The 27,592-nt window shown below is 44.4% G+C and overlaps 1 protein-coding gene across 4 annotated transcripts in view; it reads left to right on the top strand.

Annotated features, from left to right (window-relative positions):
* The window catches only part of INPP5A (inositol polyphosphate-5-phosphatase A), a 911,370-nt gene that overhangs the window by 592,020 nt on the left and 291,758 nt on the right, over positions 1–27,592 (top strand). For all 4 annotated transcript variants that reach the window (XM_063962166.1, XM_063962167.1, XM_063962168.1 and 1 more), the window contains exons 7-8: positions 17,272–17,324; positions 18,949–19,068. In XM_063962166.1, the coding sequence (XP_063818236.1) occupies positions 17,272–17,324; positions 18,949–19,068 (173 nt within the window). The remainder of the gene's footprint in view (positions 1–17,271; positions 17,325–18,948; positions 19,069–27,592) is intronic.

Genomic DNA, 27,592 nt, shown 5'->3' with positions numbered 1-27,592 from the left:
TAAGGCGCTCACACGTTTGTCAAAAAAGGTGGCACTGCCGTCTTAGGATACGGCCACTTTAATAGGTACCTGTTGATAAAAAACAGGAGGCTATCCTGAAGTCTGTATTTACACACTCAGGTACTAGACTGAGACCTGCAGATAGTGCTGCTGCAGCGTGGTCGGTGACCCTGTCAAACAGGGATACTAGTTGGCAAACATAAAAACATATTAAAGACGTCGTCTTATATATGGGGGATGCACAGAGGGATATTTTGCCGGCTGGCATCCAAAATAAATGTAATGTCCATTCTGTCAGGAGGGTATTAGAGACCTGTCACTGGACAGGTGATGCTGACTTAAAAAGCGCATAGAGAGCCTTATAAGGGTGAGGAATTATTTGGGGATGGTCTCTGGGACCTCGTATCCACAGCAACTGCTGGGAAGAAATAATTTTACCTCAGGTTTCCTCACAGACAAAGGTACAGTCCTTTCGGCTTCAGAAAAGCAAGCGGGTCAAATGGCGCTTCCTTTCTGTACAGAGACAAGGGTAGAGGGAAAAAAGCTGCACCAGTCAGCCTGTTCCCAGAATCAAGATTCTTCCCCCGCCTCCTGTGAGGCCACACCATGACGCGGGTGCTCCACAGGTGTAGCCAGGTACGGTGGGGGGCCGTCTCAAAAATTTCAGCAATTAGTGGGCTCGCTCACAGGTGGATCCCTGTTTCTTTCAAGTAGTATTTCAGGGGTACAAGCTGGAATTCGAGATATCTCCCCCCAGCCGTTTCCTAAAATATGCCTTGCTGACAACTCCCTCAGGCAGGGAGGCTGTGCTAGAGGCAATTAATAAGCGGTATTCCCAGCAGGTAATACTCAAGGTGCCCCTACTTCAACAAGGACGGGGTTACTATTCCACACGGGTTGGGGTACCGAAACCGCATGGTTCGGTGTGACCCATTTTATATTTAAAATCCTTGAACACAAAAATTCAAGTTCAAGATGGAATCGCTCAGGGCGGTTATTCCAAGCCTGGACGAGGGGGATTACATGGTATCCTGGGACATCAAGGATGCTTACCTGCATGTCCCCATTTACCATCCTCGCCAGGAGTACCTCAGATTTGTGGTACAGGATTACCATTACCAAGTCCAGACACTGCCGTTTGGACTGTACATGGCACCGAGGGTGTTTTATCAAGGTAATGGCCGAAATGTTGATACTCCTTCAAAAAAAGGGAGTTGTAATTATCCCGTACTTGGACAATCTCGTTATAAGGGCGAAGTCCAAGGAGCAGTTGGTAGTCGGGGTAGCACTATTTTGGAAAGTGCTACAACAGCATGGTTGGATTCTAAACAGTCCAAAGTCACAGCTGGTTCCTATGACACGTCTACTGTTCCTGGGGATGGTTCTGGACATAAACCAGAAATAGTGTTTCTCCCGGAGGAGAAAGCCAAGGAGTTGTCATCTCTAGTCAGAGACCTCCTGAAGCCAAAATAGGTAGCGGTGCATCATTGCACGCGAGTCCTGTGAAAAATGGTAGCTTCCTACGAAGCAATCCCATTAGGCAGGTTCCATACAAGAACTTTTCAGAGGGACCTGTTGGACAAGTGGTCCGGATCGCATCTTCCGATGCATAGGCTGATAACCCTGTCTCCAAGGACCAGGGTATCTCTACTGTGGTGGCTGCAGAGTGCCCATCTTCAAGAGGGCCGCAGGTTCGGCATACAGGACTAGGTCCTAGTGACCATGGATTCCAGCCTTTGAGGCTGGGAGGCAGTCACACAGGGAAGAAATTTCCAGGGACTTTGGTCAAGTCAGGTTATTTCCCTACACATAAATATTCTGGACCTGAGGGCCATTTACAATGCCCTGAGGCCGGCAAGGCCTCTGCTTCAAAACCAGCCGGTACTGATCCAATCAGACAACATCACGGCAGTCGCCCATGTAAACCAACAGGGCGGCACAAGAAGCAGGATGGCGATGGCAGAAGCCACAAGGATTCTCCGATAGGCGGAAAATCATGTGTTAGCACTGTCAGCAGTGTTCATTCCCGGAGTGGACAACTGGGAAGCAGATCTTCTCAACAGACACGACCTCCACCCGGGAGAATGGGGACTTCCTCCAGAAGTCTTCCAATAGGATTGTACACCATTGGGAAAGGCCACAGGTGGACATGATGGCGTCCCGCCTCAACAAAAAGCTATAAAAGATATTGCACCGGGTCAAGGGACCCTCAGGCGATAGCTATGGACGCTCTGGTAACACCGTGGGTGTACCAGTCGGTTTATGTGTTCTCCCCTCTGCCTCTCATACCAAAGGTACTGAGAATAATAAGAAGGCGAGGAGTAAGAACGATACTCGTGGATGGCCAAGAAGAGCTTGGTACCCAGAACTTCAAGAATTTATATCAGAGGACCCATGGCCTCTGCCACTCAGACAGGACCTGCGGCAGCAGGGGCCCTGTCTGTTCCAAGACTTACCGCAGCTGCGTTTGTCGGCATGGCGGTTGAACGCCGGATCCTGAAGGAAAAGGGCATTCCGGAGGAAGTCATTCCTACGCTTACTAAAGCCAGGAAAGAGGTTACAGCAACTCATTATCACCGCATATGGCGAAAATATGTTGCATGGTGTGAGGCCGAAAGGGCCCCAACAGAGGAATTTCAACTAGGTCGATTTCTGCATTTCCTGCAAGCAGGAGTGACTATGGGCCTTAAATTGGGTTCCATTAAGGTACAGATCTCGGCTCTGTCGATTTTCTTTCAAAAAGAACTAGCTTCAGTACCTGAAGTTCAGACATTTATAAAAGGAGTGCTGCAGAGTCAGCCCCCGTTTGTGCCTCCTGTGGCACCTTGGGATCTCAACGTGGTGTTGAGTTTCTTAAAATCACATTGGTTTGAACCACTAAAAACCGTGGATCTGAAATATCTCACGTGGAAGGTGGTTATGTTATTGGCCTTGGCTTCTGCCAGGCGAGTATCAAAGTTGGCGGCTTTGTCTTGTAAAAGCCCTTATTTGATTTTCCATATGGATAGGGCAGAATTGAGGACTCGTCCCCAGTTTCTCCCAAAGGTGGTGTCAGCGTTTCACCTGAACCAGCCTATTGTGGTGCCTAGGCTACTAGGGACTTGGAGGACTCCAAGTTGCTAGACGTTGTCAGGGCACTGAAAATATATGTTTCCAGAACGGCTAGAGTCAGAAAATCTGACTCGCTGTTTATCCTATATGCACCTAACAAGCTGGGTGCTCCTGCTTCTAAGCAGACTATTGCTCGTTGGATTTGTAGTACAATTCAGCTTGCACATACTGTGGCAGGCCTGCCACAGCCAAAATCTGTCAATGCCCATTCCACAAGGAAGGTGGGCTCATCTTGGGCGGCTGCCCGAGAGGTCTCGGCTTTACAACTTTGCCGAGCAGCTACTTGGTCAGGGGCAAACACGTTTGCAAAAATTCTACAAATTTGATACCCTGGCTGAGGAGGACCTGGAGTTCTCTCATTCAGTGCTGCAGAGTCATCCGCACTCTCCCGCCCGTTTGGGAGCTTTGGTATAATCCCCATGGTCCTTACGGAGTTCCCAGCATCCACTAGGACGTTAGAGAAAATAAGAATTTACTCACCGGTAATTCTATTTCTCGTAGTCCGTAGTGGATGCTGGGTGCCCATCCCAAGTGCGGTTTATCTGCAATACTTGTACATAGTTATGGTTAACTAAATCGGGTTATTGTTGAGCCATCTGTTGAGAGGCTCTATTGTTTCATACTGTTAACTGTGTTTCATATCACGAGTTGTACGGTGTGATTGGTGTGGCTGGTATGAGTCTTACCCGGGATTCAAAATCCTTCCTTATTGTGTACGCTCGTCCGGGCACAGTACCTAACTGAGGCTTGGAGGAGGGTCATAGTGGGAGGAGCCAGTGCACACCAGGTAGTCTAAGATCTTTCTAGAGTGCCCAGCCTCCTTCGGAGCCCGCTATTCCCCATGGTCCTTACGGAGTTCCCAGCATCCACTACGGACTACGAGAAATAGAATTACCGGTGAGTAAATTCTTATTTTTTTTAAAAGTAATAAAACTGAAATCTGTCGCTAGTAAACGGTGGCAATCAGACAGAAAACCCTTACTGATGGTATTACAGGACTCGCCGTGGCTCAGTCGTGCCACGCATCGCATGGCATATGTAGGATAGGTGTGTGAAGACTCATCTCATACACAAATTAACAAAGGTTACTCCTAGTACTATAAATCTATTTAAAAATCGCTGAACTAAAACAACAGGAGAACATGTGATATGGCCCCATACCGAAAGTAAAATTACTTGTTTTTTTTTTTAAATGGCAGAATGGCAGCCACTGGGTAAGGTAATGCTATAACACGGGTACAGTCACTCTGCTTCTGGAATCTGAAATGCATTTTGCAGGTACTACATTTCTGGGCTCTGTTCCTGAGTGTCCGATTTCAGGTAACCGTTCTAGAGATAAACCCTTTTATTTGAAAGCAGATCTGTAACAGAACTTTTCAGGTGGCACCTGGGAGCTAGTTTGGTATTAATAGCTCAGGTTCATCAGTGAGCAGCCTTTCCACATTGCATTAAATCGGGCTTGCTGGAAGAATGTAGTTGTAGCCCAGCCCTGAGTGTTTAAAGCACCACAATGCCATTTCTGAAATAAAATTAAATTAAATTGACACTTAATCACACAAAACACTGCAAAAACTTTAATCCATGCACTCATCATCTCCCGCATTGATTATTGTAATAGTCTCCTTACTGGTCTTCCCAAACATAGGCTCTCACCACTACAATCCATTTTAAATGCAGCTGCGAGGCTAATCTTCCCCGCTAGACGTTCTTCGTCTGCTGATCTGCTCTGTCAGTCCCTCCATTGGTTACCTGTATTCTACCGTGTTAAATATAAAATACTTTTACTTACATACAAGGCTATTAACCAAACTGCACCATCATACATCTCCTCACTCATCTCAAAATATCTCCCTACCAGACCCCTCCGCTCTGCACAAGATCTGCGTCTCTCATCCACATGCAGGGCTGTAACTTGGTGTGTGCCGATGGTGCCTTGCCCACAGCGCAACCGCACTGAGGGCGCACCATCAGGCAGCACACCCCAAAGTATGAGCGTTTTTGTGAGTGAGGGCGTAGTGAAAGTCACGCTGTCCGCCGGCGCCCGTGTCCCGCCGCTGCCTCAGTAAGGGTTGGGGAGCAGTGGCGCAAGCATCATTTGGTGTTACTCATAACAGTCCCCCGTGCTGTAATTCCGCCAGTGAGACTCGCCACCGCTGCAAAGGAGAGGGAGCTCTACTGAAACCGCCAGCTGCCGTATATGACCCGCCTCTGCTGATTCCGCCTGTTAGACCCACCGCCGCATCAGAAATTGAGAAGGAGTGGGAGCGTCTGTAGAACAGTGTCTGCGCCTGGCAGCTCTGGATGCCGGATCGCCCCCAAAGGTGACAAAACACACTTACTCTCCCTGCCTAATGTGACACACACACTCTCCCTGCCTAATGTGACACACACACACTCCCTGCCTAATGTGACACACACACACTCCCTGCCTAATGTGACACACACTCCCCCTGCCTAATGTGACACACACACTCCCCCTGCCTAATGTGACACACACACACTCCCTGCCTAATGTGACACACACACTCTTCCTGCCTAATGTGACACACACACTCCCCCTGCCTAATGTGACACACACACTCCCCCTGCCTAATGTGACACACACACTCTTCCTGCCTAATGTGACACACACACTCCCCCTGCCTAATGTGACACACACACTCTCCCTGCCTAATGTGACACACACACACTCCCTGCCTAATGTGACACACACTCCCCCTGCCTAATGTGACACACACACTCCCTGCCTAATGTGACACACACACTCCCTGCCTAATGTGACACACACACACTCCCTGCCTAATGTGACACACACTCCCCCTGCCTAATGTGACACACACACTCCCCCTGCCTAATGTGACACACACACACTCCCTGCCTAATTTGACACACACACACTCCCTGCCTAATGTGACACACACTCTCCCTGCCTAATTTGACACACACACACTCCCTGCCTAATTTGACACACACACACTCCCTGCCTAATGTGACACACACACACTCCCTGCCTAATGTGACACACACACACTCCCTGCCTAATTTGACACACACACACACTCCCTGCCTAATGTGACACACACACTCCCCCTGCCTAATGTGACACACACACTCTCCCTGCCTAATGTGACACACACACTCTCCCTGCCTAATTTGACACACACACACTCCCTGCCTAATTTGACACACACACACTCCCTGCCTAATGTGACACACACACACTCCCTGCCTAATGTGACACACACACACTCCCTGCCTAATTTGACACACACACACACTCCCTGCCTAATGTGACACACACACTCCCCCTGCCTAATGTGACACACACACTCCCCCTGCCTAATGTGACACACACACTCCCCCTGCCTAATGTGACACGCATACTCTCCCTGCCTAATGTGACACGCACACTCCCCCTGCCTAATGTGACACACACACACACACTCCCTGCCTAATGTGACACACACACACACACACACACACACACACACACACACACACACTCTCCCTGCCTAATGTGTAGAAAAAAGGGGGCTCTGTTGCTGTAATATATAACATGGGGGACTCTGCTGCCTAGTGTGTAAAAAAGGCGGACTCTGCTGCTGTAATGTGTAAAAGGGGGACTCTACCTGCCGTACTGTGTAAAAGGGAGCTATGTGGCCACGCCCCTTTCCCATGAAGCTACGCCCCTATATTTTTGGCGCACGCCTACGACGAGCATCAGCCCTGTTTTTCATTTGGTGGTAGTGAAGGGAAGGGGGGGGCGGCGATGCTGTTTCTTGCACACAGCGCTAAAATGTCTAGTTACAGCACTGTCCACATGTATTACCTGTTCCCACTCAAAATTACAGGACTTTACCCGGGCTTCACCCACTCTGTGGAATGCCCTCCCACGCACAATAAGACTCTCCTCTAGTCTCCAAACCTTTAAACGTTACCTGAAAACTCATCTCTTCAGACAAGCCTACCAAATTCCAGACCCACCCACATAACCTTCAATGCTTCTCTATCCAGTTACATCCTCTCTGTACAGTCTACATGACCTCACATTTTGTCTTCCAACATTGCTGGGTGATCATATCATACAACCCATTAAGAACCTAGCAACCTGGTGGACCATTATGTAACAGGTAGCATCTATCCTTGTGTATCAATGCCTATTTCCCTATAGATTGTAAGCTTGCGAGCAGGGCCTTCCTACCTCTGTCTGTCTGTCTTTGCCCAGTTTTGTTCTATAACTGTTCCAATTGTAAAGCGCAACGGAATATGCTGCACTATATAAGAAACTGCTAATAAATAAATAATCCGCCTTCTAGACAAATGTCAACATGTAGATACCAGAAGGGTGTGCAGAGATTGACCATTACAGAATGGATATGTTGGTGTGGCTTTTCATTGCAATGGGGTTTGCTTATTTTCTTCCTCTTATTATGCATCTTGTCCATGGCAAACAAGCATATTCTTAGGCTTAATCCTAATGAGAGAACCGTTTTACGTGGTCTGGAGGAGGGTCATGTTGTATGGGTGTCTATGCGGTGTGCAGACTACTGGAACAGGGATACGTCCATAAGAAGTACTGTGGATTAATGTGGACAGGGTGCTTATCCCATGGTTACACCAGTTCTTTTACTCCATGCAACATTAACAGTTATTAATAGAAGTTGCTATTCTGTATTTAAGTAAAGTGATAACTTCCAGGTCAGAGAAATAGTTGATAAGTGTAATATAGTTTCTACTTATGACTTGATAATGTTAAACAGTCTTGTTGTAATTGGTAACGGATTCAGATCGATCATCATACAGCTAGTTTCAATACACCATGGGGCAAACTCTGCTTTAATAAATCACCTTGCTAAATGTATTTCTCAATTTTTACACAATCATTTCACTGGTTGTGACAAATCAAGAATAAATACAGATGTGTCTTCATATAGATTTTGGGGACTCTCGGGTATATGTATGAAGCAGTGATAAGAGTGGAGAAGTTGCCCATGGCAACCAATCAGCTACTCTGTATAATTTTATAGTATGCATATTATAAATGTTATTTCAGTGCTGATTGGTTGCCATGGGCAACTTCTCCACTGGCTCACTTCTCCACTCTTAATACTGCTTCATACATTTACCCCTATGTACTAAGCCTTGTAGAGATAAAGTGGACGAAGATGACATACCAGCCAATCAGCTCCTAACTGTCATGTTACAGGCTGTGTTTAAAAAATGACCGGAGAGGATTGGCTGGTACTTTATCTCCTTCCGCTTTATCTCTGTCCAAGTGTTAGTACATAGACCCCTTAGACTCAGTTGCACACAGATATGAAAGTGTTGCATATAAAATTAATCAGTGCGTATCATGAAATAGTTTTAATGCATTTCAATAAAGATGCACTTTCGAGCAAAAAAGACGCTGGATGCAAACTAAAAACATGCTTGGTGCAGGCAGTCGCACCGGAACAGGTGCGCTGAGAAGGGATGTTTGGCGTGACTGCAGCCATAGTGTAGGAGGACACATCTGTAGCTAGTCTTGATTCGTCAGACCTACGGAAATGATTGTGTAGGAAATTCTAACAAAATACAGGGGGCCAAATGTAATAGAGTGAGAGTTTCAGAAAGTGACAGATTTGGTAATGTTTTTCAGTTTTTTTAAAGTGGCAATCATTTACACAGCAAAACCAGGTTGATTTTGCTGTGTAAATGAAAAAACTGCAAAATCTTACCAAATCTCTCACTTTTTGAAACTCACTCTGTTACATTTGGCACACGGTCTTGTCCTCGTGTATACGTTTGTTGGGGTATCTACATGGTGGCTTACCACCTTAGCTTACAACAGCCGCCTGATCTCGTGGCAAGAGTCACCCTCACAGGCACTGGGGAGGAAATGGCCGTATCAGTGGACATACTAAGAGCAGCACCACTCTGACACCTGCATGGCTGATAATTTACCTTACCACCCCCTGCCTCCAGCCAGTGAGCTCATTAGCCCAGGTCTCCTAACTAGAACAGAAGTGGCATGGACTGTGTTATAAGAGCTGCAATCTTCGTGTTAACAGTAGTAGTTTTTCTTGCATGAATATCCTTATTCATTGTGATAAGGTGATCTTATTTTCACATTAATCCTCTCTCCTCTCTGGCATAATGCTTTTACATTAGCCTGTTGCTCTGGGAATGTCTGTGTTGTCACAGTCATGTTTAATACATGTTCATCTGGAGATTGTGTGGCTTGTGCTGCAGCTCTGGTGGGATACACATTCCACTCGTGCCCTCCCCCTTCCTCCATGTAGTCAGTCAGATATATTTGCTTGCTAATAATAAGCTTCACGTTCTTCTAAACTGCAGATGTAAATTAAATGGGTGGTCTTCAGTTTGCCGGCGGCCGGGCTGCCGACGACCAGCATACCGGCGCCGGAATCCCGACCGCCGACATACCGACATCTTTTCTCCCACCTGGGGTCCACGACCCCCCTGGAGAGAGAATAGATAGCGTGGCGCATTTGCGCTCGCCCAGCTGTCGATATGCTGGCGGTCGGGATTCCGGCGCCGGTATGCTGTCCGCCGGGCGCCCGACTGCCGCAAAACATACTACACCCAAATGTAATAGGCCCTGGCAGCCATTACAGCGGTTCTCTCCAAAGTGCCAAACACCTCCAACAGCCAATTCTCCTTTATTTTTACTAATAATAATTTATTAATAAAGTAGAAACATAGAAAAAACAATGTAATACCTTTCTGAACATTAAGGTTGGCCTTTAGGTAAACACAGCTGTTTGCTGTAGTTCTGTTGGTATTTTATTTTTCTTCCACTAAATGTGCTGTGTAGAACACCTATGAATATGTCCTCATCATACCAGTGTCCTCTTCTGGTGATCCCCTTCTCATTTCAAGTGAGACAGGTGTACCCAGTCCAGACTGGCCCACAGGTGTACAAGGGAAATCCACGGTTTGCCTTAATGAAAGAGGTCTCCACCCCCTACTCTAGGGGTCAGTAACTTAGTGGTGTAGAATCATGGATTAACTTGGGTGCTTGGTTTGTTTCTATGGAGACCAAGATTCCACCTCCTGCCATTCAAAGTATGTGATCTTGACACACACCAGCCCCCTCCTTTACAAAGGCATCCTGTCCTTTGCATGTCTTCTATATCTTGCCAAGTCCCTCAATGGTGACTGGCCATACCACCACTGGTGGCTAGACACAAACCCTTTAAGCTTGGGCCCTTACCACTGCATTCCCAGGTGGGCCTTCCATGTCCCAATCTTATACTGGGTGTACCCTCATGTGTCCATAAATTATTCCACGGTATGATCGGTTGTGTTTAGTCACATTTTCTACCAAAGTTCTCTAGTGTGCAGTCTTGTAATAGAAGCCTTGTCTTATCGGCTCTGTAACGCTGACTTCATGAACGGTCCCAAATTCCCATTTATCTGCCTGACCAAATGCAATTATTTGACAAGAGGAAACGTGAATACTTTTGAAAGGTGTCTCAAAAATGACCAGCAATTTATGCTGCAAATCAATATGTGATGACTTTTAAAACGAGCAATATTTTGTCAGCGATAAGATTATAGAGTCCTGGCAGTTGTGTCAAGGTTCGCGTATCTTGCACTCCTGGCCACTGATAACATTTTATTCTTGCAGTACCATGTGTTTGTATAGGGCTGGAAGATATGTTTGTTTTCTGAGTGTAGAGGTGTAGGCCACATCCCAAATGTGAGAGAAGTTGTTGATAACAGAGTTACTGATGCACAGAAGTCGTCCATCCTTACTCCGTTTCCGGTAGGGTTGTAGCAGTCGGTGCAAGAACTCATCAGTGATTAGAAATCTGAGAAAATGCATCAAATGAAAAAAAATACATAAATATTCAACATGTACTTTAGAACTATTTTAACAACCTATATTGTGAATATTCTTTTTCCCTTTAATAATGACCGGAAAAGTCACTGAATTGAAATAGCAAAAGAACAGGTGACAATTAGCATTTCAGTCAGTTTGATTAAACCATCCATGCTCATGAATGGATTTCCTTAAAAACTGGACTGTTAGGTTTGAGGACCACGATTGAGGAAACCCTGTTTTAATACATATTGAAAAAATAAGGTTTCCCTCCAGTTCTACTAGAATTCCATTGTAAGGCATAGCCATGGGGATAAGATGCTAATTGCAGTCGACGGCAGATTATCAGCCATTTATAAAAGGGCATGTAAGGCAGATACTGTGGCCAGGTCAACATACGTCTGAGGACACTGTAAGTCATAGGCAGGAAAATGCAGTAGGTGGCCTGTATTGGCAGCGAGTGAGTTTTTTTTCCCCTTGCCATTGTTTAACTAGAACGACCTCTATTTGTTTACACCTACCATCAGCAGCTGTAGCAAACCGTGTACTAGAGAACCCAGCTGCGGCGCAAAGTGGTTCCTGCTAAAGAGGACTCCATCCATGGGACTGGTAATGTCCTTCTGTTTGCAGGACTGGCTACAATCATTTGGTCTTCCAATTTCAATTCATTCCATCTAAACTCTATACTGTTCATTATTACTTTGATACCCAAATATTGGGTTTATTGATGAGAACAGGCTTATGACATTACAGGTTGAGTATCCCATATCCAAATATTCCAAAATACGGAATATTCCAAAATACAGAATTTTTTGAGTGAGATAGTGAAACCTTTTTTTTCTGATTCCTCAATGTACACAAACTTTGTTTAATACACAGTCATTCAAAATATTGGCTAAAATGACCTTCAGGCTGTGTGTATAAGGTGTATATGAAACATAAATGCATTCTGTGCTTAGACTTGGGTCCCATCGTCATGATATCTCATTATGGTATGCAATTATTCCAAAATACGGAAAAATTTGATATCCAAAATACTTCTGGTCCCAAGCATTTTGGATATGGGATACTCAACTTGTATATGATTTCACTGTGCGTTAAACTAGATCTTATTTTTAATGTTGTGTTTTAATGTTTCTTAGATATGTAATCCGCATTGGATTAGAATTTGTATATCAATTATTCTAAATATCCCATAAATATTAAGGAAGGTATATATTGTTCTCCAGTTTTTCCCCCCTTCATTCTATTTACATTACACTGGATGTAAAGCTGGGTGCACATTATACCGCGGCTTCCTGACCGCCGGTCACGTAAACGCATCACCCTTATTAGATATACAGTATTTGATGTAGCAATCCACGATGGATCAGATGGGATTATTCCACGGGTGACTCAGTGTTACATTAAGCGATACTTTCCGTTGTCGTATGGCAGATCGGGTAGTGTGTACGACAAAGCAATCTATAGTGACAATGCGTAACTGGGTCGCACAGTCGTTCCCAGCTTTAGAGTATTCATGCCAGGGAAAATCAGTCAGAGCCTCCCCTCCGCTATACGGTTTGCCGAAAGTGTTCAAATTAAATCAACACAATTCCCCCCCCCCCCCGTAATTAAGTAAAATATTTGAGAACCATTGTTTCCTGCCCAATCACACTTACAGTAGACTGCGCTATGTGTTGTGGAAGAGGCTCCTCCTGCATTTTTGCTTGTAATGTACTTAAACAAAAATATATAAATGTTATACAGAAAGAAGCTCCCCACCTCCCCCACACACAAATAACTAAAAATAGATTTAAAAAAAGGACTTTCCACCCTATAGCTGTCTCTATAATCCCAGTATAGCCACCATCTTCCTCTTTTCCAGATGTATTTGCACACACAAATACATTGGACCTGTGTGCACTCGTCATTATACCATAATGGAGCAGAACTTTGTAACCCTATAATGTAAACCGTCCTGATCCTTTTAACTGTAGCAAAGCTTGAATGAAGTGTTCTTTACCTGACACAAGAAGTTGGTTACATTTTGGGAGGAATATTTGGAATTATGAAATTTGGGGAATTGCACATCTTTTTATTTCTATTACAGATATAGTTTCTCTATATAAAAAACAACAAAGTCCTATCTGATTGCTTGCACTAATAACCTCTGCCCAAGAGGTAGGGAGATTTATCAAATAGTGGCGATAGATAAGGTACCAACCAATCAACTATTTTTATGGCACAGCCTGTAACATTACAGAAGCTGATTGGTTGGTACTTTATCACTCTGGTTTCTCTTTCTCTCTCTCTCCAAGCTTTGATAAATCTTTTGATTTGGTCATGGGTATGGGTCGTTGGGTCGACCCAACGTAGGTCGACAGTCATTAGGTCGACCACTGAAGGTCGACACGGGCACTAGGTCAACATGGGAATTAGGTCGATATGTACTAGGTCGACAGGTGAAAAGGTTGACGTGAGGTTTTTGGACTGTTTTTGGTGTATTTTTCTTCGTAAAGTGACGGTGAACCCCAATTAGTGCACAGTGTCCCCTCGCATGGCTCGCTTCGCTCAGAACAGGTTACCGTTCCAATTGTAATCCACGTGGATCATCAAGTATGGACAAAAATCCAAAAATGAATTTTTAAAAGAAAAAAAACTCATTGACCTTTTGACCTGTCGACCTAGTACATGTCGACCTTCAGTTGTCGACCTAATGACTGTCAACTGAAGCTGTGTCGACCTAATGACCATATCCCCTGGTCATAAAGTGACTAATGAACTCAAGGTAATAATTAGTTACTAATTGTGCTCCTCACTTTTCCAACTCGCCTATAGTGGTTTCATATCCCGAAATGAGAGGCTAGTACTAAAGACCAATTAGATAAAACAGGAGTAGGGAGCATGTGGAACTACATAGCTTCCTACTCCACAGTGGCTGAAGTGCCACATGTTCTATGCAGTATGTAGTTACTATGTCAACGCTGTAATGTACACAGGTTCAGAATGTAAAAATATTCAGTCATAACGATAGTCAACATAATAACGTGTTCAAAATTGTGACATTATGCATGTCTGCGATATAAACATAGGAGCGTTAGGACTGTCGACACGTGGAAAAGTTTACATTATGCCAGTGCTGACATTGTCAATGTTACGTACCACACCTATTGCCTACCCCTGCAATAAAAGAAAAGAAAGCGATAGAAGTAAAGAAACGCGTTACATTTTGTGGTCCATTTTTGTTTTGTTCCACGTATTCTGTGTTTTTATCCTAACTAGTGATCTCTATGGTAGTTTGCGGCTGTTAGCAATAAATGCATGTATTCTGAGAAACTGGCTACTCCTTAAATAACGAACTGTTTTTTATATCTGTTTTAGGAACGTTGTATAATAACATTGTATATTAAAACCCATTTTTTTCAGCATCAAACTGCTATTTCTTATTACTAAACTCTGTATGATCTGCTTTTTCTGGTCAGACTCGCAGCTTCCAAAGCATCTATTATTCTCGGAACGCTGCATGACGCATTTCACCAAGGCGATGATAAAGTCTAGGCCCATTTGAAATAATTGTGAAACACATTATCCTGTCACAGATGCGGTCAAAAAATAAATAAATATTATATTCTATAAAGATAAATACATTCTGAGCCTTCCTAAGGGACATATGTGAATTACATGTTTCAGGGGCTAGCAGAGGACCCCCAGAATGTGTATAAACCATGTGTGTCCCTTATTATAGGCATGGATGGTCAGGGGTGTAGCGAGGGTGGCTCCGCCCATCACCCACTATTTCTACAGCCCACTGTCCTGGCAGCCGCAGAGCAGCAGAGGGGAGCACACTGACTCGGACTCAGAGACTAGGTAGGGAACAGGGCAGGCCAGAGGCGACAGCAGGAGACACTGACAGCCGGCACATGCCAGAGCTCTGCTCGCCATTTTTATTTGTCTCGCTATCTCCTTGTAGCTGTGCAGCAGGGTTACTTCTGTCCTGTTATACCACTCTCTGCCCCCGCTGCTGCAGCACCACTCTCTTTCCTGGAAGCTGCAGCACATGTCTCTACTTCAGATGCTGCAACAGTTCTCTCTGCCCTAGCTGCTGCAGCACCTCATGACCTCTGTCTGCCCCTCAGGCTGCTGCAGTGCAGCTCTCTGCCCTCCAGGCTGCTGCAGCACAGCTGTCTCTGCCCCTCAGGCAATTCTAGGACATTATTTTCATTGAAACATGAACATAATGTCCCAGAAAGGCCTGAGAAGCAGAGAGAGCTGTGTCGCAGCAGCCTGAGGGGTTGTAACATACAGTAGTGGGATTATCAGGTCTGGTATGGCAGATCTAGGGTATTATTTTCAATGAGGCACTGGGGGATTATCAAGTCGTGGTGGGGGGGAGCGGCAAATTTTGGTGTATTATTTTCATCGAGAGTTTGGGGGGGGGGGGTCATCTTTGTGGGGTGGTCAGTACAGGGGAGGGAGGTGCTGAAACATACTCTTGCTCCGGGCACCATGGCGCCTAGCTACACCTCTGTGGATGGTCACATGTATCTCTCCTGCTCAGTCAGAGGTACAGTAAGATTATGTTATATACGGTGATTAATGTAATCCCTGCATTAGAATCTATGGCTTTTAAAAATCACTGCTTTCTGTAATCGATATAAAAGCACAAGACCGAGTGCAGAACAATATCGAAGAACAAGTGGGGGGGTTTTTGGGGGTTATTTTTCTGGGTACATCTTATCTAGGGTGACTTACAGCCGACAAACGATATATTGTCAAGTGCATAAGTTTGTATGTACACCCTATGTGGGAGATTCAAATGTTTGAAAAGTCAGTTGGGAGTCTATCTAATAGACACCCTACCGACTTTTCAAACATTTGAATCCCCCCCCTATATGTCTGTGAACGGCGTATTGTCAGCTCTGTAGCACGGCAAATGCAGATGTATATTTTTGCAGCTATATCACTGCATCTGCCTGTGTGTACGGACAACTGACTGACCGACCTGCTATGCTGGGCCGCAGGAACCACCAACATTGACATTACAACTGGGCGGGGCAAATTTAAATGCAGTTGTGATGTCCGGCCAGACATATTGTGCGGTTATTGTGTATGTTTACCATAATCGGTCGCTGGGTCCATTGATCAGTGGCAATGTCGACCCAGTGTGTACCCAGCTTTAGTCTTTTTCATAAACAAACAAGTTTTCCTAAATGAGCACTGGCACAATGACCTCATAACCATACATTTTACACACAAAAATTGGTACAAATTAGGAAAGGTGTGTGGCCACGCCCCTTTTCCTATACTTTCAGTAGGAGTTTGGAGAACCAAAAATCTGTACAAACCATAAAAAAAGGTACTGTACCTGCCGAAAAGGTACAGCTGGAGGGGTGGTATTCAGTATGCCGGCTGTTGGGATCCTGGCGCTCAGTATACCGGTGCTGGAATTCCGACACCCGGCATATCGACACCTATTCTCCCTCTTGGGGGTCCACAACTCCCCTGGAGGGAAAATAAATAGCGTGGCGTGCCACCGCGTCCGCAGCGAGCCCGCAAGGGGCTCATTTGCGCTCGTCCTGCTGACGGTATGCTGGCGGTCGGGATTCCGGCACCGGTATGCTGGCCGCCGGGATCCTGGTTGTCGGCATACCATACTACACCCCAGTTGGAGGGTATGCATAACTACTTTCTCTTATACAGGTTGAGTATCCCATATCCAAATATTCCGAAATACGGACTTTTTTGAGTGAGAGTGAAATACTGAAACCTTTGTTTTTTGATGGCTCAATGTACACAAACTTTGTTTAATACACAAGTTATTAAAAATATTGTATTAAATGACCTTCAGGCTGTGTGTATAAGGTGTATATGAAACATAAATGAATTGTGTGGATGTACACACACTTTGTTCAATGCACAAAGTTATAAAAATTATTGGCTAAAATTGACATCAGGCTGTGTGTATAAGGTGTATATGAAACATAAATGCATTCTGTGCTTAGATTTAGGTCCCATCACCATGATATCTCATTATGGTATGCAATTATTCCAAAATACGGAAAAATCCCATATCCAAAATTCCTCTGGTCCCAAGCATTTTGGATAAGGGAGACTCAACCTGTATTATTTACTGTACATATATAGTATATGCTTCTACAGAAAGCACACATGCACAGCATTAATCATTTTTGGTGTGTCTTTGCCACAATATAGATGTTCTGTTACGATGACTGTAATCCAGGTTGTCTACTCTCTGAGTTGTGAAATTAATATCACTTTACGGTTTTTCTCATTAGTGACACAGCTGCTCCTCCATTAAAAAACGCTTCCGTGTTGTGTTTATTTTTCAGAGCAAATCATCTAGAAAAGGCTTTATACGAACGCGGTGGTGTATTACTGACTGGTACGTTATCTAAGACCTTTTGCTTACAGGCAGTGTAACAAAAGCAATTTGTAAGTCTGGGAACTTGTGTGAGTGGTAAACAATGCAAATGAAGGTGACATCTCCTTGCAAATAAATCATTTAGGGCCTGTTGAGACCGGGTATATGATGTTTAATTAAATCCACTTTTGTCATATAAGCCAAAATTCCAACCTCTGTTCTGAAGACACACGAACGGTCCAGATTATAAGGATAGCTATACTGAAGCTTAGGTGACTTAATTAGTTCTCCGTTATTTTGATTTAACCATCTGCGCCTTGAGGACCAATTTTGAGTAACACTGACTTTAGGTCAAGCTGCGTTGGGTATTGGATGCCGGCGGTCTGCATACCGACACCAGGATCCCAGCCATGGGGCAAGCGCAACGAAGCCCCTTGCGGGCTCGCTGCGCTCACTACAGGTTCTATTCCCACTAGATGGGTGTCGTGGACAGGGCCGACGACGGGGGTTCAAAGGGGACACCTGTACCGGGCCCCAAGGATATGCCACTTACTGCCCAGCAGAGATGTGAGCCATCTTATCCAAATAGGGCAGCGAGTTTTAGGCGGTGTGGGCGCAGTCTGAGTGACAGGAGCCTATCGCACACAGTGACTGTGCAGCGCAAGTGTACACCTGCTCTTCTGGGTACAGCTCTGTTGCAGGCAGTTACAGGACATCTGAAGGGGCCCTATAGATATCATTGTATGGGGCCCCAAGATTTCTGTTGCCGGCCCTGGTCGTGGACACCCATGAGTGGGAATAGCCCCTGTTAGCTGGGATTTCGGTTGGCGGCATTGTCAGTTGTCGGGATTCCGGCATTTGTATCCTGACTGCTGGGATCCTCCTGACTGACGGCAATAGAACTACATCCCGTCAAGCTAAAAGGAACACTGGCTAAAACTTTTTCCTGTTTATATCCCAGTTTCAGCAACAACATGTTTTGTCAGGTGAAGGAAGGCATTGCATGATGGGATTGGTAGAATTAGGCGATTAGAACCATAATAAATAGAACAGGAAGTTTGTGTCAGCGGTGTTGGGTAGATTGAGCGTGAGAGGGTAATTCCTGAGATTAGGGGCAGAGTGGGAGAAATCTTGCAGGTGGAAGAGGTGATCAGCGAGGAGAAGCGGGGGCATACGTTGGCGGTGGTGCATGGGTGTTTTGAAAAGCTTTTTTGATGACTGTTCTATGTTTTAAGAGTGTACACTATAACTATATGCCATTTCTAGAAACCCATTTGTTACCAAATTAAACTGGCACCATTGTTCCACTAATGTGTTATAACATAGATGCGGCTGGTTTTAAAACTCACATCGGACTGCCTGACGTGATAAAGTAATCTCTGACTTCAGCCAGGCAGTGGGAGATTTGGAGCAGCGGGACAATTATTTTATGGGAGATTTATAATAGTGATACATCTGTCCGCGTAATTAACAACCACTAAAAATGGTAAAAGTAAATGTTCAAAATAATAAGTTTAGAAATAGAAAACCTCAACATTTATCAACCTGATGACTGTGTGCATGCCTGTATGTTTTATCTTCTAAGCATGTAGTACTGTAATGCAATGTACTAAATATTGGCACCTGTCACGTCTCTTTTTTGCAGTGCCTTTGACTTGGTGAACATTCATCTTTTCCATGATGCTTCCAATTTAATTGCTTGGGAATCCAGCCCGTCCACCTACTCAGGAATACGACAGAAGGCTCTAAGTTATGTTTTAAATAGGTATGTGGCCGCCGCTGCAGTTATTACCCTTATATCTTCGTATTTGTTTTCAGAATGCTTTGTAATAGCTCCCCTAGTGGTGTGTGAGCGGAATGGACACATCACATTGGTCTGCTAATTTTGTTCTTCATTTCCCAGATGCATTTGGTTAAGTACAACAGGTTCTGCCATAACTTACCTTCTATCAGTTCTTTCTAAATAAGTGTTGGTTTTGCACTTCCTGACATCACATGATTTTTTTTTTTTATTTTTTTTTTTTTTTAGCACATACAGCTTGAATATGTTTAGGGTCGTGGAGAAGGAGTTTGTAGGCTTCAAAATAAGCCCAGTAGTGACTGTAAGAGGGGGTGGTCTGTTCTGGGGGTGGGTGAGGGGTGTGCATAGAAGGGTTACTCCGTAAGTATGTGTACTGTGACTGTCTTGATACAGCCCAGGATACCCTCCTAGGTGCAGTAATACCATGTTTGTGCACCACCACTACACGTGCCAGGTCGGAGCATCAATAGAACGTTGTTGTACATTCATAAGCCGTGTCCACCCACCGTGATAATTACCTTAACCCTTTATGACCCCTTGTCCATTTAAATGGACATTATTAAAACATTTATTGCGTAGACCAATGGTTCTCACACTGTGTGCCTTGGCACCCTGGGGTGCCTCTGGGCACTTGCAGGGGTGCCTTAGATTGGTGGTCCAGGAGCAGTTCAGATTATTTATGGTCAATGTAATAGTCAAAACCAATGCTGGTGGCTGACAATCATAAAACATGTGGACAAACAGAAGTAAATCTTGTCCCTCACCACACAAATGAACCTAAGGATGACATATAAGCACAATTTACTTCATTTATTATTTATTTGTAAATTTCTCAATAAGAAACTTTTGGCCTAGGGGTGCCATGAAAAAGAAATCTGATACTCTGGGGCGCCGTTACTCAGAAAAGTTTTTGGAAAGACTGGGGTAGACTGTATTGTGATGACTGTTGCCATTCAAATCCCAAAGTCCATTTAAATGTATGAAAATACTGTGAAGATTTTCCGGAAGATGGCCGCACTGGTCGATAGAAAGATCGCCGTAAGGTGAGTATCCCACTTTACAATAAAACAATATACCTTATCAATCAAATTTCAGCAAAATCATTATGCGAACAGTATTTGGAGTTGCTAGAGTATCAAAACATGGAATTAGAATGAATTGCAAAGTTTGGTGTACGAGCTTCAACGCTAGCAAATCGTTGTCCATTAGGATGGACATTGGGTCTAAATAGCCAAATCATTTTTTTATTTTTTTTGTGAGGGGGTTACTTAGGGCCTCATTCGTCTTTCTTAACAGTGTATCAACTGGAATACACTGGAAACATGCAATGGGTCATAAAGGGTTAAGCATTTGACTTGGACGATCGAATTCTAATGCAGGTATACTAGTGCAAGGACAGTGTAGTCCATATCCAGCTTTTAAGCAATCCGGCTAAGCAGCACTTCAGGACAAACTGGAGTTCAGGACGTTCGGATGGTGACATTCTGCCTCCTGCATTTACAGACCTGCCCTTAATGGGCCGAAATAATTGAAATAATTTGCTAGAGGTTTTTCATTTTAAATAGACCGGACATCAGAGGTTAAAGTGTGGGGGGGGGGGGGGAGAGAGGACGAGGTGGAACGGAGTTCCACCACCTGTAATGGTAGCAGTTCCACCTCCTCCATATCCCTGCACAGTAATTTCAACAGAAAAGCCCGCCCCATCATCTGTTAATCAATGATGCAAGCGTCGCTAGTGTTACTGATTAGCTGCAGCCACCTCCCCCTTTCTCAGGTCCTGGTGACTCCATGGTCCTATGCAATCTACAGCCCACCTCTCCTGGTACTCACACACACTGTTGGACAGCATTCATCCCCTCCTCAGGTTTTGTGCATCTTGAGGACAAGATGAGAGGGAGCTGGAGGGACAAGAGAGGTGGGGAAGCTGCTGGAGGAATATAGGGAATAAAGCTGGTGGAGGTACACAGGCAGTGAGCTGCTGGAGAGACAGAGATGTGTATAAGGGGCACTACTGTGGGCATTATGTGTATAAGCAGCACTACTGTGGTCATTATGTGTAAGGAGCACAACAACTACGGACATTATGTGTAAGGGGCACTGCTACTGTGGGCCTTATGTGTAAGGGGCACTACTACTGTGGGCATTATGTGTAAGGGGCACTACTACTGTGGATATTGTATATAGAGAGCACTACTGTGTGGTATAACATGTAAAAAGGGTACAATTGTGTAGTGCAACGTGATTAAAGGCAGTGATGTAACCATAATGATTGGCATTACTGTGTGGTGTATTGTGAATCAGGGTTACTACATGCGGTAAAAAGTATACTGGCGCCGGCTGTAAAACCAATAAGGGACGATAATAAATTAAAATTACAAGAATTTATTAAACATACAAGTAAAATAGAATTAAAAAGTCTCTTGGGAACTGTCACGATTTTCTATCTGTTCTCAAATAACGACAGAGAACTTTGGATTTAGACCACTTAGATCTCACTCATATTATGTGCTATGCACAACTTCCGGTTAGGGCTCATTCCTCAATATCTTTGGTTCACTTTGGATGTTGTTATTTACCCGGTCCTTATGAATGCAGTCCCCAAAGGATCTCAGTTTGCAGATGAAGATCCAAATAGCAGCAGGGGGGTGGTTTCGGGTTCCAATGATAGATCGTTTGTAGTGTCCAAAAGAGGCAAAGAGTCCAATTAGTACCAGAGGTGACACAAGTGGATGCAGTGCTGGGGGTCAATACTCCTTGTCCAAGGACTATTAACCACCAGCACTGCTACCACAATTGTATTTACACAAAATGTATATATTTTCCTTTTATCAATCTATTCATTAACTTGTTAATGAACAATTATAATTGTTTTTCCACACCTGCCTGCATTTAAGGATTATATAATCCATTCTCTAAACTCGGCGCCATCCATATTCCAGAGGTATAAAGCCCAGGGGGATGGTGGAGAGCAGGCAGGGGCCATGTGTACATCTGTTGGTAGTAAAGTGTATTATTGGTGCATTCTGACATCCAAATAGGTCAGTTACACATGTATAAATTGACAATCAGATGATGGACAAAGTAAATACAGGAAATTCTTGGTACTAAGAACAGAGTGAGGGCTCTGTGCAATCAGTTTTTTATGGAACAACACTAAAGGGGCTCATGTAACTTAGGTCATATTTTTCATTCTACCACTTGGGATGCCGATGTCAGGATAGTGACTTTCGGCATCCCGTTCGGCCGTATTACATACCGAACCCTGCGTAAGAACAATAAAATTAAAAAATAATCCTACCCTTTAAAAATCAAAGGGAATGGTCAACTCCATTAAGTAATGTAAATAGCTGAGCATGACTTCATATAATATAGAAGCCACCCTAATGATTTATGTACAGATGGAGGTGATCAGACTCAGCCAATCAGAAGTGGCTTCTGACCATTGTCATAAGTGCAGAGTTTGCAGCAGTGGCCGAGCGCCTACAAAGTGATTCTGGGTCTATGCCCAGACCCTACCTCTGTCGCGCTTACTTGAACATCCCCTTAATGTAGTCAGCCTATGCTTTCCCTTACCCCACCAATCCGTTCCTGAGCGTAGATGTAGGTGGATCTGAATATGGACACAAGCATGCTTTCATGTATAGTTTGGATTTTTTTGCTATTAGAACATGCATATGTCCAACTCTACATGAGCCCCAATATGTTCTGGGTAGCAATATTTTACCAGCGCGTAAGACTCTCTGAGCCATGTGAAAATGTGCAGTAAAGTTCCCTCCATCAATGTAAAAGGTTGTAGATTGCTCAGCGTAAAAATGGATGATTTAGACAAGCAGAAGACGCATTTTGTGTTCACCCTGCCTGGCTATTTAGGACAATCAGAGAAACCAGTGTCCTTTCTCACTCTGCCATCTCTTTGTCATTATTTGTACTGTGTTATACATAGAGGTCTAGACAATAGCTGCTTATCCCATTCGCACCATGCATGCCCCTCTGACACTGGGGCTTATAAACAGTGCTTGTGTTAAACAAAGGTTGCCTGTTGGACACATTCACATCCCACCCCTTCCCCCTCTCCCTGTTTTTCCATCTTAAAAGGTGGCACGTAGCAGTGATGTCACAAAAAAGGAGGAGCCTAACATGTAACAAATATGGCAGTAGCCAATGTCCTTACACCTTTGTTAAATTATATATTTATATACATATATACATTTATATAATATTATTTTTGTGGAAATAAATGATAATTTGTCCATTCGACCCCCACTGTTCATGCCCCTGCCACCCCTCCTCTGTGTCATGTGGTGCATTTCCGGGCCACAGGAGTTACAGCACTCCACACTGCATTCAAGTTCCCAAAAAAAGCATTGTTATAGCTCATGGGACTTATGTTAACAATAGCAAATCCTTTATTCCACGTGCTGGGTAGCGAGTGCTGCGGGGCACTTGCAGGGGTGCCACGGGCTGGTGGTCCAGTATAGGATTAAATTGTGGTCATTGTGATGGGCAAAACCAGTGCTGGTGGCCGCGAATCGTAGATTATGCGGACGAGCAGAAGTGGCACGCTGTCCACCATCTCATAATGGACCGTTGAGCACAGGTTGTTTAAATTAATAATTTAGCTGAATTTGTCAGTAAGAAACTTTTTTGTCCTAGGAGTGCTGTGAGTAAAATTCTGAGATTCACTGGCTTATGCGGAGAAAGTGGTTTCTCAAAATGGCAAATACATTTACTTTAAAATACTTAAATTCCTACTCTAAGACATTTGATTGTCTCTTAGTGCTTTTTGTGTATGCGTATATACTGTACACACGTGTAGCATTGTGCCCATTATATGCCTTGCAAAACAATTAAAGCAATTAAGCATTATAATGCAAACCCCTTATTGTCTACTCCTTCCTGCGCCTGTCATATCTGTTACTGTACATCGATCATGTTTAGACACAAGGCTGAATAACACCTGCATTGTCCTGTCCCCTCCGTGTAGCACGCAGCCTGCTTCATTAAACTAATTTTGTGTCCCCAGACCTCCCAGGATGGTCTGGCACAGGGGGTGGGAGAAGTGACTGTAGTTGTTAGTGTTAACTTTGGGTCAGAGATGTTGCGATGGGTATCATTAAAATGTGACATTTGCCAAGAAAGTGTCTCGGCGTCTCATCCTTCCATGACTAGGAGGGTGAGCTCTGGATCCGAGATTGCTCTGCCACTTGTGGAATTGCATTCACACGGATTGGCCATTTTGAGAAAGCACCGAGCCGCAGATCCGGACCTCCATAGTGTAATGATGGGCTAGGCAGAACAATGGAGCAGTTCTGTAAAAGCAGTGAATAATGACTAACCCTTTTCATGGGCGCTGCTAACCTTTTGGCAGCCACCAGCACACTCTATTCTGATCGGCTGATTGGGGTGGACAATACACTGAAGCTCACTTTGAATGAGTGCTACCACCAACAGTGTCCCTATTCAAGGTTTTGGGAACCATCTTTCACCATTGTGTAGCACCACTCCTCCAGACAGTAGGAAAGGGGAAAGTGAGAACATATATAGGAGGAAAGTGCTTCTTTTCTTGCCTGTAATCCCCTCTTAAAGCTGCATGGATCGACATTTCCATCTGAGCAGCAGGAACCATTCAGTGTCAGATAAACAGAGAGGGAAGAGGTTTAAAAGTCAGTCCTGGAAATCCCTTTAACGGCATGGCCTAATAATGCAGATTTAGTGCCTCTGAAATCAGAAGCTGATAAGTCTTTCCCTCTTAAGACCTTAAACGGCTAAAGAGCATTTAACATTATAGTGCTTCAAACAATGCGGAGAGAAAAAAATCCTGCTTTCAACTGGAAAGTCTTTTAGGGCTGTCTGATGAAATGTTTTCTGACTGGCATAAATACTTTACAGTGTTAGTTACTGAAGCATTGGCACTTTAGAAGCCAGAGAAAAAGTCACATCCATCTGTGTATGGACCCTAGCCGCAGGAGCTTGACTCTTAACCGGTGTAATGAGACCCATTGAAGTGATCTTGTATGATCCTTTTAGAGCAACCAATTAGATTGCAATTATCATTTATCTAGAACATTGTACAAAATAATAGGTAGATACTGGTTGCTATGGGCACTTCTCTGTCCCCTTAGGAAGATTTCACATACCTCCCCCAAGGTGATTTATAAGGTGGGGATTTAAAGTCCGAGGTGAAACACTACCTGGCTGTTTTCAGCACTGAGAACAGTGGACAAACATCAAACTCGGCTGAATAAGGAGAAGAAAGTTCAAGTTTATAGGAGAGCAGATTTATTCCATAAAAAAGGGGTGTGGTTCATAGGCTCGACCACACTTAGGTTGACAGTGACTAAGTCGACACACGCATCATGTCGACATGAGCAAGGTTGGCATGACAAAAGGTCGACATGAGTTGTGGGGGGGGGGGGTTTGGTGTCGTTTTCTTTGTAGAGTGACCGGGAACCCCCATTAGTGCACCGTGTCCCCTCTCATGGCTCGCCATGCTTCGGGCAAGGTGTCTCGCCGCGCTCGGCCCAGGTTACCATTCCCAATTGTAGTCCACTTGGATCGTAAAGTATTAAAAAAAATTGTGAAAACCTCATGTTGGCCTTTTGTCATGTCGACCTGGTTACCATGTTGACTTAGAAACCCTGTAGGCCTAATGCATGTCGACCTAATGACTGTCAACCTAAGTGTGGTCAACCTAGAGACTGTATACCTAAGAAAGGGGATAGTACGTGTCTACCTGATTCAGCAAGGCCGTACTTTCTGCCACTTATAGTAGAATACTGCTGTGCTTCTCATAGGCAACTGTGTGTTTTCCAGTTGTGCAAGTAGGATTTTTCTGTGTGTGTATTATTTCCGCATAGTGTATATACCAAAGTATAGGTATGTCTGTAGTCATGTCCACAGAAGGAATGGAGGACCCATGCACAGGTGATGGGTGGAGGAGGTAGCTGTGATCTCAGTGTGCTCTTGGCTATATTTGGTGTAGCTTATAAGTGTCTCATGCCAAACTGAAGGATATGGGGGTGTCCTCTCAAAAGGGCCATTGTAGAGTTGAACGCAGCCTGGCAGCAGATGCTTCCGCATTGCATGTACAGAGCGAAGAGCATATGTTATGCTAAAGTGTACGTACAGTGTCTCCACGACCAGACCTATCTGTGTGCTTCATTTCATAACCATCATTATCTGTGCACACTTGCACCAGCCCTATCTTTGGTGCACAGAAGTCTGTATAGCTTGCAAATCTGTGGACATGCCCAACCTGACCTTAGCCTGCATAATAGTGCCTAATTGCACCCCCTACATTAGCAAGGATGCAGCTGGGCCGACGACTCTGCATGGCCTTTAGTCGCGCTTAGTTCCATAGAATGCGCAGTGAGAAAACTCACAATAAAATCTCTGCAGGCAGACTTGACCGTGCGGGATTCATATCTAATGGGCATTCCTATGGTCCTTATGCATCTGCTGTTACTTGGGTCCTTAAATCAGCACACTGGCTCCCAGGGTACCACTCATAGCCCCATCACATTGTGCGTCCTTTAATAGCTAATTAGTGCTGAAGATTTATCATGTTCATGTGAACATATTATCCAGTACGGTTTTTGCTGATAGCCCCTGCTTAATTCTGCTGGAAATCACTGCGGTCTATCAGGACATCATCCAGAACCTAGACTTGTAGACCTGTCACTGACATCCCTGTTGTCTGCAATAAACAGTGATTAGTGATGAAAGTGTGTTTAGAAAATTGTGACTGAGATCTCCGCAATAAGAATGTGCTGCACTTTGTAACATTCCCAGCGCTATTCTGTAGTGCCGTATACACCACCAGTCATATCTGTAATAAAGGCCGACCAGGCTGTGGATGGTGGTCTCTGCTTGTTATGCGCCCTGTATTTATTTAGGTTGTGATGTTATCATCATAATAGGTCATCTAGAAGTTTACTCATGTTTGAAAATTAAGGGGTCTATTTAGTAATCCTTGGAGAGAGATAAAGTTGGCAGAGATAGTACCAGCCAGTACGCTCTTAACTGTTATGTTACAGGCAGTGTTTGAAAAATGACAGAACTATACCATGGAAACTGAATGTGTGCCATATTCCCCCTCTGTTTCCTCTCCCATTATGCAATGGTTCCATTGGCATGAATACGTCACGGTGGGAGAAGGTTCTGCCCTTATATCACACCCAATGAGGACATCCCCTCTACAATTCAGCCTGAACGAAAAATCTACTATCTCTTAATTGACTCACTTCTCATACTTCTTCTCTAGGTTTATATTGGCTGTTGTACCTGCAGTATTATCCGTTTTTCCCCTCCTGATACTTGGGCCGGGGTTGGTAAACCCTATTGATCTAGCTCTGTATACTTCTATCTGTTAGTATGACTATGATACCTGTATACCTGCTCAGTCGCTATGTTCCCGGTTTCATATATATATGTTTGACTTTATTGACGTGCACATCCCTCCCCTCCCTATTCTTTTTTGTACCCCCCC

The sequence above is a fragment of the Pseudophryne corroboree genome, chromosome 3 (genome assembly GCF_028390025.1).
Source record: "Pseudophryne corroboree isolate aPseCor3 chromosome 3, aPseCor3.hap2, whole genome shotgun sequence".
Classification (NCBI taxonomy): domain Eukaryota; kingdom Metazoa; phylum Chordata; class Amphibia; order Anura; family Myobatrachidae; genus Pseudophryne; species Pseudophryne corroboree.
This window is presented reverse-complemented; position numbering and strand designations above follow the sequence as displayed.